Below are 14,788 nucleotides of genomic sequence, written 5' to 3'. Positions count from 1 at the left end.
GCTGAATTATATCGATCAGTCTCTCCAGTTTCTTGAGAATTATTGTGGAAATTCACACGAAATCAACAAATCCCCGCACTTTTTTGTGCTAATAATTGGGAGTTTATTGCAGGTTTCTCTCGAAAAATGTCAAAAACTGTGTTTCTTGTGCTAAACAGCTGCCTCAGTCTTTAGTGATGTCAGAATATAGTCTATAATCTATACAGCAAATAATAAAAAGTCACATTTAACCTCATAAATAAGCTCAAATATTTCCAAATTAGTGCCATAAACACTTTGATTTTTATTCCAAAGATCACAAAAAGTACCACAAAATCCTGGAGGGACTGAAAGGTTGTTCAGTAATATTACTTAATTTTAAGAATTTGTTGACATTTTAACAGTTTGTGAACAGGTTTTATCAATATTTTCTGGCACAACCGGCCCTTCAAGCGCATTGATGATCTTGATTTGGCCCAGAAAGAAATTGAATTTGTTGCCTCTGCTATAGAATATCATTGTTACTATCAGTTTTTATCTGATTCCAGATTTTTTTATTTGTCATTTATTCTTGTTGACAATGCAGACACAGAAGATGGTGATTAATCAAATGGAGGAGATGGAAAAGAGAGTCAGTGACGTCAAACCGGGTTGCTCTGAGGTGCAAAGCCATCTTAGAGAAGAAAACAGCAAAATCTCTTTTCAGGTTAAGTTGCTATTTTATACAATTTCTCTGTGAGAATGAACAGCCTGAATCTGAAATGTACATGCTCAAGCCTGCAGTTGGTAACATTTATTTAAAATATATGTTTTTTACATAAAAGCATACAAGACAGATAATCAATGAAAAAAATAGATCACCTCTTGTTTACTACAACATAGCCAGCCTCAAATGCTAACGCTAGTTAGCATAGCCACCAATGACAGGGGATGAACAGTTTTCCTGTTTCTCCACCATTAGCACATTTAGCTGTGCATACTAGAGCATGATTGACAGCATAGAGAACACTTATTTTTTTTCCTGGAGCTGTATATCTTTTCTCCACAACTAGAAATCTTAAAGGTGTGTCGTTCATATGTATTTAAATACCTTGTGCATCATTTCTAACCATCATCTTTAACTTTTGTTCTTATATAGGATAAAGAAAACCCAGAGCAGCAGCTTAACAGAACCACAACAGAACCACACGGCTCTGAGATGCACAACATCGTCTCTAATCCAAAGAAGGAGAACTTAGAGGTTCCCAGAGAGATTTTAGTTGTTTTGTTAATTTATTTGAGTTCTTAACTAAACTATGTGTGTTGTGTCTTTGGAGCAGGTAAATAAACAATTGAGACAAGAACTGGAAGTGATGAAGAAACATCTGGCTGAGTCACAACGTCAGCTGCAGGAGCTAAACGAGGAGAGAAACATAAACTTAAGACAGATCACAGATCGGATCAGAGAAAAGGAGAATCTCCTGACTGAAAGAAACCCAGGAGGACATGATGCATTAAACGGATCAACGGGAAACATCAACCAGCGCAGGTGAGATGGTAAACAGGTGAACTCAACGGTATCTGAAGGTTCAATATTAACTCTGCAAGTTAACACAGTTATAACCAAAATATATATTTCACAGGACATCTCCAGACGATTTGGACCTGGAAAATCAGAAACTGCAGAATCAGTGTGTCTGTTTGGAAGGAAAGCTCAAAGAGAAGGAAAAAATGCTGCAAATGCATGAGAAAACGTATCAAAAAAAGGATGAAATGAGACTCCTGCGCATCAAAGAACTAGAAGATCTGGCCTCATACTGGACAGAAAAATGGCAAAATGTTGCTTTGAACCTTCAGTCCACACAAGACGAGTTAGAAGAACTCAAGAGAAACTGCACCATTGATACAGTAAGGAAGCAACACATTTACAACTCTTTCATGTGCTTTGATATGTTTAATTTATGGTTTCAAGACATTTACTATTTCAAGTTGCTCAGATGTGAACGTAAACTTCAGGTTTCCTAACTAAATGTCGTATGTCTTCACATTCTGCACTAGAAATATTTTCATGGAGAACTTGAGCTTAATTATCAGGTCACAAAACAGAAAATATATTACATGCAGTATCCAGTCAATAGTGAGAAAACGGCTGCAAACAGATGCAGAATTATGCAACTGTATATTTTTGAAAAGCATTAGTCGAGCCTCCAGCACAACCAACAATAATGCAACAATTGGTTTCTGGATGGCAATTCAACAACAAAACAGCACACACTGCAAAAACATAAAATCTTATCAAGTATTTTTGGTCCAGTGTCTAGTGCAAATATCTTAACTTAAAAGTAACTTTTCAGCGAGAAATAGAATCTTGTTTTAAGTAAATAATTCCTTAATATTGACAAACAAGTGCTTGTTCCATCAGCAGATTATTTCACTTGTAACAAGACATTTTTCCCTTGTTACAAGTTAACTTATCTGCCAACGGAAGTCGTACTTTTTCATCAATATCCATCCATTTTCTTTACACCCTTATCCCTCAGTGGGGTCAGGAGGCTTGCTGGTGCCTCTCCAGCTATCGTTCTGGGCAAGAGGCGGGGTCACCCTGGACAGGTTGCCAGTCTGTCGCAGGGCAACACAGAGACACACAACCATGCACACACACACACTCACACCTAGGGGCAATTTGGAGAGGCCAATTAACCTGATAGTCATGTTTTTGGACTGTGGGAGGAAACCGGAGTACCCAGAGAAAACCCACCATGCACAGGGAGAACATGCAAACTCCATGCAGAAAGACAGGGGCCGGGAATTGAACCCAGAACCTTCTTGCTGCAAGGCAACAGCTCTACCAACTGCGCCACTGTGCATCATCAATATTAAGAAATTATTTACTTAAAACAAGATTCTACATCTTCCCAAAAAGTTAGCTTCTTATTTCAAGTTTTCTAAGATTTGCAATAGAAACAATCCAAAATACTTGGTAAGATTTTGTGTTCTTGCAGTGCAAACAGCAGTAAAACCCGCTGACCAAATGTGCTGGAGTACTGCTCTGGTTGCTAGGTGACAGGCTGGACTGGGGTTGTTAGGTAACGACGCAGCGTAACTCAATAATCCGGTGTTTTTTTTTTGTTTTGTTTTGTTTTGTTTTTTTATCTGCTAGCTAATTTTCCAGACACGCCAAAAAACATCTGGGTGGATTTTTTAAACACTTGGGCTGTTTTCAGAAGCAAGTGAAACCCAAATGGGAAAAAGTGAATTTTGCATCATAATCCCCTTTTAAAAAATCAATAAAAAGGTGTTTAACTGTGTAACTTGTGTTACTGCAGCAGGAATAGTAACAGGATTTCTGTGAAAGTCTTACTGAAATGGGAACAGAACAGAGTTGGTTCCCCAATTTCTTTTTGAAAATTTTCACTGATCAGACCAGAACAAAAAGTTTAGAAGTAGGCCTACGATTGTTAAAAATAATGAGGTTATCTCCTTTTAATCTTCCAGAGAGAATCTGAGTCTTTGCTGAGGTCTGAACAGGAAACAGGTAAAGATGCATTTTGTTGTTTTATAATAAGAGTAAATATTCTCAATGAGGCTGCAATTAACCATCTTCATTAACTTTAACAACAAAACAAATCAAGGTTTGTATTCTTTGAACACAAGGGGGCAGTAAAGCTCACTGAGCTTCTGTTTGCAGGTAGTGATTTGGTGCAGACTCTTCACAAAGACACACAGACGGAGTGAGAGAATTTTAATCAGATTTCCACAGAAAGCAGGGTTGGAAAAATACTCAGAATATAACCTCTGTGATTTGACCTTTCATTGTTTTTCAGCCTTTCAGAATCCTCTTTAACACTAGACTCCACATGCAGCAGAAATAAATCTCCCCAGGTAACACAAACACACATTTAATGTTAAAGTGTTAAGAAATTTACCGTAAATGTTAACCTGAGCATACATGATCCTCAGCTGTGGACGCAAAGCGGCGAGGTTCAGAGGCTGAAGCAAAAACTTTCAGAAACAGAAAGGGAAGTGAGTGAGAGGTGAGGACTAGTGTCAGAAAAACAGTCAAAAAATGTTCCTAAAATGATGTTTTCTTTTTTTTTTTTCTGTGTTAGAGAGCATGATTTGAGGACTATGGAACGGCTGAGAGAGATGGAACGAGCTGAGGCTCAAATTAGGATTTCTGCTCTTGAACTCAAGGTACAAAAACCTTCTCCCGGTTTAAACCACAGGGAATTGACTTCAGGCTAAAAGGTTGGACTGTCTCTTTTCTTTCTCCACTTTGTTGTGAAAGCTCATGAAAAAGGCGTCTGAAGTTTGTCAAAACTGTGGAGGAGTTCAGGCGGATATGTCAAACCCTGCCTCAATACACGAGCAGCAAGACGGTAGGAGCTTTTGCTTTTAAAAGAAGGTGCAAGTAAAGAATAATAATAATAGTAAAATTGAGGGATTTCCCCAGCAGGGATTTAAAGCTAAAACCTTGTGTGTGATTTCAGAGTGGAGGGAAAAGTCGGATGAGACGCAGCAGCTGAATCCTCCAGCCCTCCACAAACATACCAACCAGAGGCAGAAGGTTTCCCACAGTGGGGTGAATAATTTACTGATTATTACGGTTTTTTCTTTGACAAACAAAATAACACCCTGCTCTGCAGATTTTCTAAAGGCCTGTCACAATAAGAAATTTTGCTGGATGATAAATTGTCCCAGAAACAAAAACATTGTCATTTTGATACTATTTTCAACTAACATAATAATTATGGCATAATAATAAGACTAATAAACTTTAATTTTGTACAGAACACTCCACACACTGCCACAACCCAACCAGAATCCTGGATCCATAGATTAGGGATTTGTTGCTCAAACCAGTTTATCATGTACAGATATCCCTAATCTTAACAAGGCTGGAATGTCTACAAGAACATACCCTTCTCTTCCAGTGCGCAAAATATTTTATATACTAAAATATATGTCAATGACAAGTATCTTTTCTGCAGGGTAAAAATGAGACTTTATGGATTGAAGACAAGAAGAATAAAACCATCTGCATTGTTGACCAAGAGGTGGAGCAGCAGAGACGAAAGGTCACTGAGCAGGTAGACCGAGACGATTTTAATTTCTGTTTGTCCAATTTGGACATAAGAAACATTCTCCTAGTGATGGATTTAAAATAAGGGTGACCTAATATGCTTCACTGAACAGATTAGAATAGTTCAATGGGCGATACAAAACATGTCATCACATCTTTTGAACAAAATCATTCTTAGACATTGACGTTTTAGTCTGGTCAGTTCTGCCCACTTTGAGGTGTTTTAGGGTCTGCTGTCACTTTAAATCTAAATAAGCTGCTGCTGGCCTTGCCCCCTAACTCAACGTTTACACTTTGGGTTGCTAGGTAACAGGCGGCATTCCACTCGGTTGCTAGGTAACGGGTGGGGCAAGTAGCAACACTTTTAATTCACAATCTAGTCAAAAACCTTTCTGGATTTTTTTATGCAATACAAAGGTACCACCACTGGATCAACTTAATGCTAATATTTCCTGTAAACAAAATTTGGTTTTCATGGTTCACACAACCTGGATCTGGCCACCTAAAAGTAAATGAGCTGCCAATTTTTAATTGATCAATCATATATTTAGATTTTTAGGGAATGCCACCAGATCAAGATGCTTTATATGTCAAATAAGTCATATATTTATGAATACATAATGAATTTAAATTCCTGCATCTTGTTGATTGTAGTTAAAGAGGTTGTTTAAGGAGCGAGAAGGAAAGGAGGCAGGAAGATTAGCTGATACACAATCAGTCGCTCAAAGTGGATCCTCCTCAACTCAGGACTGGACTCCCACATCTCTGGTTGTTAGGGTGAGAAGAAAACAGGAAATCCAACTTATCATGGCTGAGATATGCAAACAAATCCAGTTTTTTATTTGTTGGTGTTTACAGGCTGCAGCAGACAGGAGAAGTTGGCAGCCTGGCTCGGCTTTGATGCCGGTGTTGGAGGAGGATGAGGAGAACGGTGACTGGTCAGGAGTGGATGAAGGGGATGTAAAACAGGAAGCCCACACTGAGGTAAAACCTTCACACTGCAGATTTAAACATAGATTTAAGTCCAACTTTCCCTCAACCATAAAAATACGCAATAGTTTTCTGTCTGCTGAAATGTGTGAGTAATCATGGTCCACACATAATCTCATCCAATAAAGAGAGCGTCCCATTTCATTACCTATATGTCCACATATGTGCAGACACAGCTAATCCCAGCTTCTACTTTAATTAAACTGCATCCAGTACGAGGGGAGGGGATGAAGGTTTGTATGCCCAACTCCTTAAACTCCATGTTTTAGCAACAATCTGAAAAATAAAAAGACTCTTTCTCCTCTGGTTTTGCTAAATAACCGCAAATCTGATTCGAAACGTAAGAGGAATCAGCCTCAGCATGAATCCTGCCTGCATATTATAGTAATAGATAATTAGATGTATTAAATTATTACTATTATTATTAGATGTATTACTAGTATTAGGCTGATTGAGAAGAGTGCAGAATGAAGAAAAGTTTATTTTAACTAAAATTCAACATTTTAACATTTTCACGTAGACATAATCAAAACATCAATGTAGAGAATTTATGGTGAAATTTAGCCCGTCTATATATTATAACCTCCCCCTTTTCGCCAATTTATTTTAGACCTTGAGCCAAAATACGTATCAAAAGTGGCATTTCTGTGTTGTCACAATACTGAATTTCCTTTAAGTGTAAAATTATCCAGGTCAGGTTTCACCTATCTAAGTAACAAACATTAAAATATTACAGATTCCTTTGAAAACTATTAAAAAGCCTTTTAGTTTATCACTAAACTTGATGTGCGGCCATCTTTTTTTAGTGTTTATAATCTCAATTGACTGGACATTGAAATATGTCAATGTTTCTCTTATTTAAATTCCCAAATGCTTGTTAAGCCCCAAAAAGAAAGGCACCCTGGGTGAGCAGCCTTATGAAAACCTGTTACAGTTTGTTTATAAAGCTAAAAACCTTAAAGTGGTTTTAAAAATACTTCCAAATAACTTTTGTTATGCTAGGGAAGGAAAGGCAGAAACAACTGAGTAGATATTTAAGATTAGCTTAAATACGGCTGAGAGTCTTTAACATCCAGACACAGAAAAGCTGCATTTGTGTGAATCACCACATCTGTTAAATCCTGAGAACACATCAGTAATTTGCAACTAATTAGAAATAAAACATGACAAAATATGATCCACTCAGTTACAACCTAACTCCTGCTTTGGCTGCAACTGATCCTGTAGCAATAAGCAATCAGTTAATCTCATGATAAATTAAAATAAGATCAATAATTTCCATTCTTATGCTTAATATTTTTGAAGGACAAAATTAGTTTAGAGACATTATCATCCATTTTATTTAAAGTTATGGTTGTGTTTCTTTTTGTTTTTTATTTATTATTTTGGTCTGTTGTGTTTTATTTTTTATATTTCAAATATCTTCCAGCTTCAGTGTGAAGTGATCTCTGCTGGCTTATTGATTTTTGAGAGGAAGAATTTGCATTATTATGCCGTTATCAATATATTACTTGAAAATAGCCTCAATATTATTGTTTATCGCGATAATTATTGTCCAGTAAAATTTGCAAATCGTTTGGGAACTGGAGCTTTTGTTTAAGATTCCCATCTTAATTTCTGTTTGATATTTTTCTCATTTTGTTAATTTTGTTCACTCATTTTATTGTCCTTTTCTATTACATTGATCACATTTGAATATTAACTGTTTTATTTTTTCCTCTTTTTTTCTGTTTAAAAAGTGTTAAAGTCTCACCGCTCTGACTGCAAACTGCAGAAATTGATGGTCTGTGGGGGTGAAAGGTGACCTGCGGTGGAGGAACACCATCAACCTGATGGAGTATTTCTGGATCAGATTGCAGATGTTTGCAATCCAGATGAAGATGAAGAAGAGGAAAAACTGTAGCTTAGATAATTTTCAGTATCTGGAAAAAAACAAGCAGCATTGAACTCTATAATCAAACTGAATGTATATTTTTTATTTATATTTTCGAAAGCACCACCCAGCTTTGTGCTCATCGCATCCCCAAATACTTACATACACTTACATACATTTTAAAGACTGTTATGTAAATGTTCAGTCAGTTTAATTTTACAGGCTTATCTACAGATCAGACTGTAGATGTTTGTGCCTTGCAAAAATATTCACACTTGTGGCGTTGAAACTCCAAACTTTCAAAGGGTCGAATAAATATGCAGTGGAAGAAAAACATTTTCACAAAATCTAAAAAGTCTGGTGTTCATTTGCATTAAACCGTCATGAATAAATTATATGTGGAGCCAATTACAGCTGTGAGTCTTTATGGGTATTTTACTTCCAGCACAGCAACACATTTTCTGTCTGCTCCTCTGTGCAAAAAAGCTCAAACTGAGTCGGGTTCGATGGGGAACATCTGTGAACATTTTCAAGTCGTGCCACAAATTCCCAAATTGATTTAGGTCTGAACTTTGACTGGGTCATTCTTACAACATGCTTTGATCTAAACTATTATGTTGTAGCGCTGCCTGCAAATTTTAGTCACGCTTCCAGGTGTCAGGCTTGGAGTTTTTTCTTGGTTGGAAAGCTTCCATTCATGTTGATGGTAAACTGGCTTGGCCATCAAAAGATATGAGTTTTGTCTTTTTTCTATTTAAGATACTTCATTTTATATATCCGGTAGCCCATAAAACATCAACATGCATGTTAGAGTAGTTTGAGCTAAGAGGCTTATAAGAACATCAACACATGACCTACACACATTCAATGTTAAAGTAGTAAAATGAAGAAAAAAAGATATCAACAAGAAACAAGATAATTCTTGAACTTTTTAACCATTTTCCCTTCATGGCTCATGGAAAATGGCTCAGATGGTTGAAACCTGGACAATCATCCCAAATGTTCACCATAAATGGTTCTGGAAAACCATCACTGAGGTTCTGAAATGGAAATTTAAATACCATGTGGCAGAAAACCAACCAATTTAAATTAAGTCCAATATTTCTAATAAGAAAATTGGTCAAACAGACCCGTAGCAGAACCTTATTGAAGACTTATTGATGATGTTTTGTGCATATTTTGAGTCTATGTAATTTTCTCCATGTAAAGAAAATATCAAAGTAACGTAAACCTGTATACTCAACTTTTGTGTTTCTTTCATGCACAGGATGAATGTATGTAAACGTCTCCATATTATACAACACAAGTGTCTATAAAATCCAATTGTTTTGTATGCAGGCTGGATTTCTCTGCAGTAAAGATGTTGCTTATGCAGTCTCACAAAGATTATCTCGATCAGATTTTGTTCTAGACTGGAGCGTTTTCCTAAGGATTGAAAATGGTGAAGGATTAAACCACAATGGCATTACAGAAAGGGATGATCTGTTGCATTTAGCTTCTGCAAGACTTTACCTAATCCCCTGAACATGAAACACAAACATTGGGAATTACTTTACTTCTGCCCATAAAAATGAAAAGTTATTCCCACATGCAGTAAGAGGATTTATGTTTCTAAGTGCACTTTGTTCTGTCCAAATAAAGGAACTCCAAGCTGGTTTACCTGCTGGTGCTGATGTCTGATCATGTCCAGGTTGTCAGCACTGGGGAACGTGGTTCTAATAGAGCGGGTCCGGGAGAGGAGGGAGGGTAAGTGGGATTTTCTTATCTTGGCTTCAGTTAGGTTTTTGCCTGTTCTCCCCTTGTTATGTGTTTGTGGGCCTGTCAGCCAGTATTTAAGTTTCCCCTTTGTCTCATTTATGTAGGTTTGTTTGTTTGAGTTAGTGTTCTTGTCAGTTTGAGTAGAGTTCGGTGACTTGACCTCTTTTATGGGCTCAATTTTGTCATTTTCTATATTTACCCAAGTTTGTGGTTTGGGTTAAATAAAAAAACACTTTTTCAGACTTCAATCTGTACCTGACTGTCCGTCTACTCATAGATCCCAGCTGAATTTACTAGAAACTAGTTCAAGCAGTTGAGGCAACTCCAAGCATTCTGCATGCTGAAGTGAGTGAGTCTTCATTGGTCTCTGTACATGTACAGTCTTTTGAAGGAGATTTACATCTATTGTTCAGAGGACGGTACAATGGTGGTAATTGCTAACTGTTCAAACTGTTCTTACCAATATACATTTGTAGCAATTTGTATTGTTATCACACCGTTTATCAGTACAACACTACTCCATGTAACACTGCAAAAACACAAAATCTTAAGTGTTTTGGTCTGGATATAGTACAAATATCTTGATATATTTGAAATAAAACAAAAAATAATTTACAAGTAACTTTTGAGAAACATGTAATAGCTTGTTTTAAGTATATTTCTTTAAGTAGCAATGTAGCTTTTATAATTTTTTTTTACACATTTGTTAAAAGTACCCTTATGTTATGATATGAAAAAATAACCTTTGAAAAGAATTGAGCTCTCTGCTTTCTCCTTATGGACTTGCTGTAATCTAGAAATACACTGTTCCATCAGAAACAGCCAATCAGAGCCAGGAGGAGGGTTTTAGCGCTGTCAATCACCCTCGTCTACTAACAATGCTAAGACTAGTTAGCATAGCCACCAATGGCACCGGATAGATAGTTTACCTGGAACGTTAAGTTGCTTCTCCAAAATTAGCACAAGCTGATTGCCAGCGCTAAGACCCTCCTCCTGTCTCTGATTGGTTATTTTTGACAGGGAGCTGTGCATCTCTTCAGATGGCAAAAGTAGCTCTGGGAGAAGGTGTATGAACTTGATTTTTTTCACAGATTATCTATTTGATACTGTTAGGACAGTCATATATATTTTGTAAAAAATAAAAATAAAGTTGCACTCTGTAGGTTTAATATTTATTAAAAAGGAATTGGCTATAAGTGAAATAATCTGCAAATGGAACAAGACATTTTAAGTGATAATGAGAACCTTTTTAAACGTATAAGTTAGTTTGCTCTTATTTCAAGTACGGTATTTGCACTAGAAACTAAACCAAAAATACCTGGTAAGATGTTGTGTTTTTGCAGTGCGTAGAAGTTAAAGCACGCTCACAGGTACATTTTCAACATTGATGAGTTCTTTCACAAAGTGCAGCGGATTCTCTGATCTCCAGTCTCTTTCTCCACATCTCACCACCACGCCTCCTAAAGCGACGGCTTCAGTGGCAAACAGATTTAGTCTCAGTTCACAGGTTTTGAGCTCGTCCAGAGAGCTCACCTTCAGAATCAGCACCAGGCTGTTGGACTCGGGGCTGAAGCTGCTCCGAGTCGGACAGGCGTGCAAAGGTGGGAGACTGCCGAGGACAGTCACGTCCTCCAGGCTCTGAGGTCTCCCAGTTAGGTTTAACACGGTGACTGTCAGTGTTTGTTGGTCCGGAGAAAAGGCCGCAGTGAAATGGAGGAAAGGTTTGTTGCGGGAAGCGCTGGAGCCGTAGCTCAGCGGAGCCAGGGGAATTAAATGTGAGTTATTACTGATCCTGATTAGTTTGCTGCGTTCACTGGACGCTCTGTAATCTCCAGCCACCGTGCAGCGCCTCTGCATGGCCTTGCATGTTCTGGTCAGCGTTCCCAATTTGGGTAGCGACGGCAGGGAAGCTCGGCTCGGGTGAATGGGTTTGTACAGCGGAGCTGTTTGCAGTGGGGAGCTGAAGCGACGCAGGGAAAAACGAGATGCAGTCTGCTCATCTTCATCGCTGTCGGGTTGGGTTCGGTCAGAAAATACACGAGGTGAACGTTCACTCTCGGAAAGAGCCGGGCTGGTAAACGTGGACGGATATTCCGGCGTTTCTCCGCCCAACACCAGCCGGGGTCCAGAAGCCTCTCTTTGGAGACGTATTTCGTGCGCTGAGGTGGAAGTTTCAGCAGAAGTCTGAGTTGAGGTAAATGATTTAGGGATTGTTGTCCAGATGTCACTGTTTTTCCAGCACATAAAACATCCCAGCAGCAGAGACAGACAAAACACGACCAGTCCAACCAGAAGAAGAACCTGAAGATGAACTGCAGGAATAAGAAAGACGAGCTTTGTTAGAAGGTTTGGTCTTCCAGCTTTCAGGTCAAAGTGAAATCAAAGTAAATCCTCTTTTAGTTCTACACTGGAAAAAACACAAAATATAAGAAGTATTTTTGGTCTAGTTTCTAGTGCCAATTTCTTAGTACACTTGAAATGAGACAAAACAAACTTAAAAGTAACTTTAGCAAGATAGACAGTTGATTTAAGTACACAACATTGATGAAAAACTACTTGTTCCACTGGTAGATTATTTCACTTTTAACAAGACATTTTTCCATGTTTGAAGTGAAGTAATCTGTCAGTGGAACTAGCACTTTTTCACCGATATTAAGGAATTTTATACTTAAAACAAGCTCTTATCTTGTGCTGAAAAGGTACTTATAATTTAGTTTTTGTCTTCTTTTAAGTGTACTAATATATTTGCACTACAAAAGAAACCAAAAATACTTGGCAAGATTTAGTGTTTTTGCAGCGTTGGCTTTCAGGATGTCTGACCAAAAATACACCTCTATCACTTTGATGAACATTAGGATTCCAAAGGACAGCAGGGATATTTAAATAAACATTGAAATTGTTTTCCAACACATACACATATTGAGGCTGAATTATTTTCACATCCAGCCAATAATTTGTTGATTCCCTGACTTTGGTCACAAGCAAACAGTTAGAGCTGAATCTGTGAATCTGTGACTGGTCCACATTAAAACCAGGATAACCAGATTTTGTGTATAATCCTTTGCTGAACAGGTGCCTAATGCACTCCCAGAACGGATAATGTTTCTGCAAAAGTGTCCGACCCAGATGAAAAAAGACAACAACCGTGAACCGCAGCCGTCACTTCTGGGAGAAAATAAAGCAGAAGTAATTCTGACAAACTGCAAAAATTTATCTCAAAGCGAGATTCAGGTGTTGTTTTTTTTTAGCCTTATCATGTAATTTAGATAAATATTTGCACTCTAAAACTTTAAAAGCATACCTTCTAGTTGTTTGGTGAAGAGGACTTGCACCAGGAGCCAGAAGAAGAGGACCACCATGATCCCTTCGATCATGCCCTTGCAGCAGAAAAGCAGCACAGACTGCCACAGGGGCTGACCCGGGTACTCTTCATCATGGTACGGCATGGCACCGAAACGTTTAGGTCAGAGCCTTTTTTAAAAACATCCACAGGTAAAAGTCCAAAGATCATGTTAAAAAAAATTAAGTATTTAAAATGACTCTTAAAGCTGTCAGTTTTAGAAAATGAGTTAAATCCATTGTTTGACACAACAAAGGCACAACAATAGAAAACTAAAATGAAGAAAAAGAAATTCTGGTTATTTCATCTCCTCCTCAGTCATTTTCCTAAAATGCTTCCATAAAACCCTCCACATGTTCCCCGTCCCCATCACAGGACAGTGCTGCTCTCATCTGTGAAGCGACTTGAAGAGAATCACTCATCTGCGGTGGGTGGGGATTTCCCAGCTCATAATACCTCCGCTACATCTCTCTCTGTTCTGCTCCAGATGTCAGTGAATCGTCACTACAGGACAACCATAAACCTCCATCCCCCACCCACGTCCCCGCACCCTACGGCTCCAACTTCCTGCAGCACCGCCTGCAGAGCGCAGGAGGACTAAAGCATCACTAATACTTCCTTTATACTCCCTCTTTCTGCTGCCATGGCAACCAGACGAATGGGAATCAACCATTCATCAAAATTAAGTTTGTGACTAGAGTTGGGTAGTAACTAGTTATGTTTACTTTTAGGAATATTTTTACTATGCTGTACTTTTTACTTGAGTAGTTTTATTATGAAGTATCGCTACTCTTCAGTAAAATTTCTGGATTTTCTGCCCACTGGATGAAAAACATGTTTTATCCAAAAATTCACCAGACACAAACACACACCTGCAGTTTTTGTTCAAGTTTCGTACGTTTTACATCGACAGAAACTGCTTTGGAAACATTTCTTTGGCCTGATTTTGTTACTAACATAAATTATTGTCATTTTCATTTTTAAAATGCCTAAATTTCCACTTAGCTTCATATTTTGGTCCATCTAATTATGTTTTTTTTATATTAAATGATTGATAATTTGATCAGTTACTCAGTGCTTGAGTAGACTTTTTTATCAAATACTTTTTTACTCTTGAGTAATTTCTTGGATGGCTACTTTTTACTTCTACTTGAATAAAAGTGTTGAAATAGTACTACTACTTTCTTGTTGAGTACAATTTTTGGCTGAGGAGTTTTGACTACAAGATATTCACAAACAAAGGCGTTTTTATCTTAAATATAAAATGTATGTATAGGATTTGGCTTAATTTTTTTTAGCAAATTGCCCTTTTTTGAGTCTGTATACTTTGGCTAACGATTAATCACTAACTTAGTTGACTACGTCAATGATTGATTAATCACGATTAATCATTTAAACCCCAACGAAGTGTAAGAGTGCTCTGAATGATGAGAAAAGCTTGAATTTAACCATATAGCATTATAACTACACTACTGCCTGAAGTGAGCCAATTCTGAATTTATGTCAAGTCGGATTTTTTGGCGTGGTCGTTCACATTTTCATATATACATGGCTTGTATGCGATCTCGTGTGAGCTGCAACCTACCAGAAAGTGTGACGCATGCGCAGTAGAGAGCACAAAACGTCAGAGCATGCGCGGTGTTTGCGGAAGTAAGCACTGATGCTAACGGTGGAACATAGCTTACTTTTAAGTTGTTCGACCGGAGCCAGCACATTAACAACTTAATCCTTATTATCGTCCGCCATTGTTGTTTTTCTTCCCGCTTGCTTGTATCATGGCGCAGAG

The 14,788-nt window shown here is 37.8% G+C and overlaps 2 protein-coding genes across 2 annotated transcripts in view; one reads left to right on the top strand and one right to left on the bottom strand.

Moving 5' to 3' along the window:
- Positions 1-9,905, top strand: part of LOC103150276 (putative leucine-rich repeat-containing protein DDB_G0290503) — an 11,896-nt gene extending 1,991 nt beyond the window's left edge. Inside the window, exons 6-20 of the mRNA XM_016680580.1 lie at positions 566-685; positions 1,118-1,219; positions 1,299-1,507; positions 1,602-1,866; positions 3,454-3,493; positions 3,647-3,689; positions 3,783-3,840; positions 3,919-3,992; positions 4,068-4,152; positions 4,247-4,337; positions 4,449-4,540; positions 4,950-5,048; positions 5,696-5,818; positions 5,900-6,045; positions 7,771-9,905. Of these exons, the coding sequence (XP_016536066.1) occupies positions 566-685; positions 1,118-1,219; positions 1,299-1,507; positions 1,602-1,866; positions 3,454-3,493; positions 3,647-3,689; positions 3,783-3,840; positions 3,919-3,992; positions 4,068-4,152; positions 4,247-4,337; positions 4,449-4,540; positions 4,950-5,048; positions 5,696-5,818; positions 5,900-6,045; positions 7,771-7,792 (1,569 nt within the window). The 3' untranslated portion in view covers positions 7,793-9,905. The remainder of the gene's footprint in view (positions 1-565; positions 686-1,117; positions 1,220-1,298; positions 1,508-1,601; positions 1,867-3,453; positions 3,494-3,646; positions 3,690-3,782; positions 3,841-3,918; positions 3,993-4,067; positions 4,153-4,246; positions 4,338-4,448; positions 4,541-4,949; positions 5,049-5,695; positions 5,819-5,899; positions 6,046-7,770) is intronic.
- Positions 9,906-10,363: 458 nt separating this feature from the next.
- On the bottom strand, positions 10,364-13,714 carry syt18b (synaptotagmin XVIIIb). Its single transcript, XM_016680584.1, has 2 exons — positions 12,964-13,714; positions 10,364-11,974 (listed from the first exon to the last, which is right to left on the bottom strand). Exons 1-2 carry the CDS (start codon positions 13,106-13,108, stop codon positions 11,016-11,018), a joined length of 1,104 nt encoding a protein of 367 aa, XP_016536070.1. The 5' UTR covers positions 13,109-13,714; the 3' UTR covers positions 10,364-11,015.
- Positions 13,715-14,788: the final 1,074 nt, after the last annotated feature.

The sequence above is a fragment of the Poecilia formosa genome, unplaced genomic scaffold (assembly GCF_000485575.1).
Source record: "Poecilia formosa unplaced genomic scaffold, Poecilia_formosa-5.1.2 Scaffold246, whole genome shotgun sequence".
NCBI classification, from domain to species: Eukaryota; Metazoa; Chordata; class Actinopteri; order Cyprinodontiformes; family Poeciliidae; genus Poecilia; species Poecilia formosa.
This window is presented reverse-complemented; position numbering and strand designations above follow the sequence as displayed.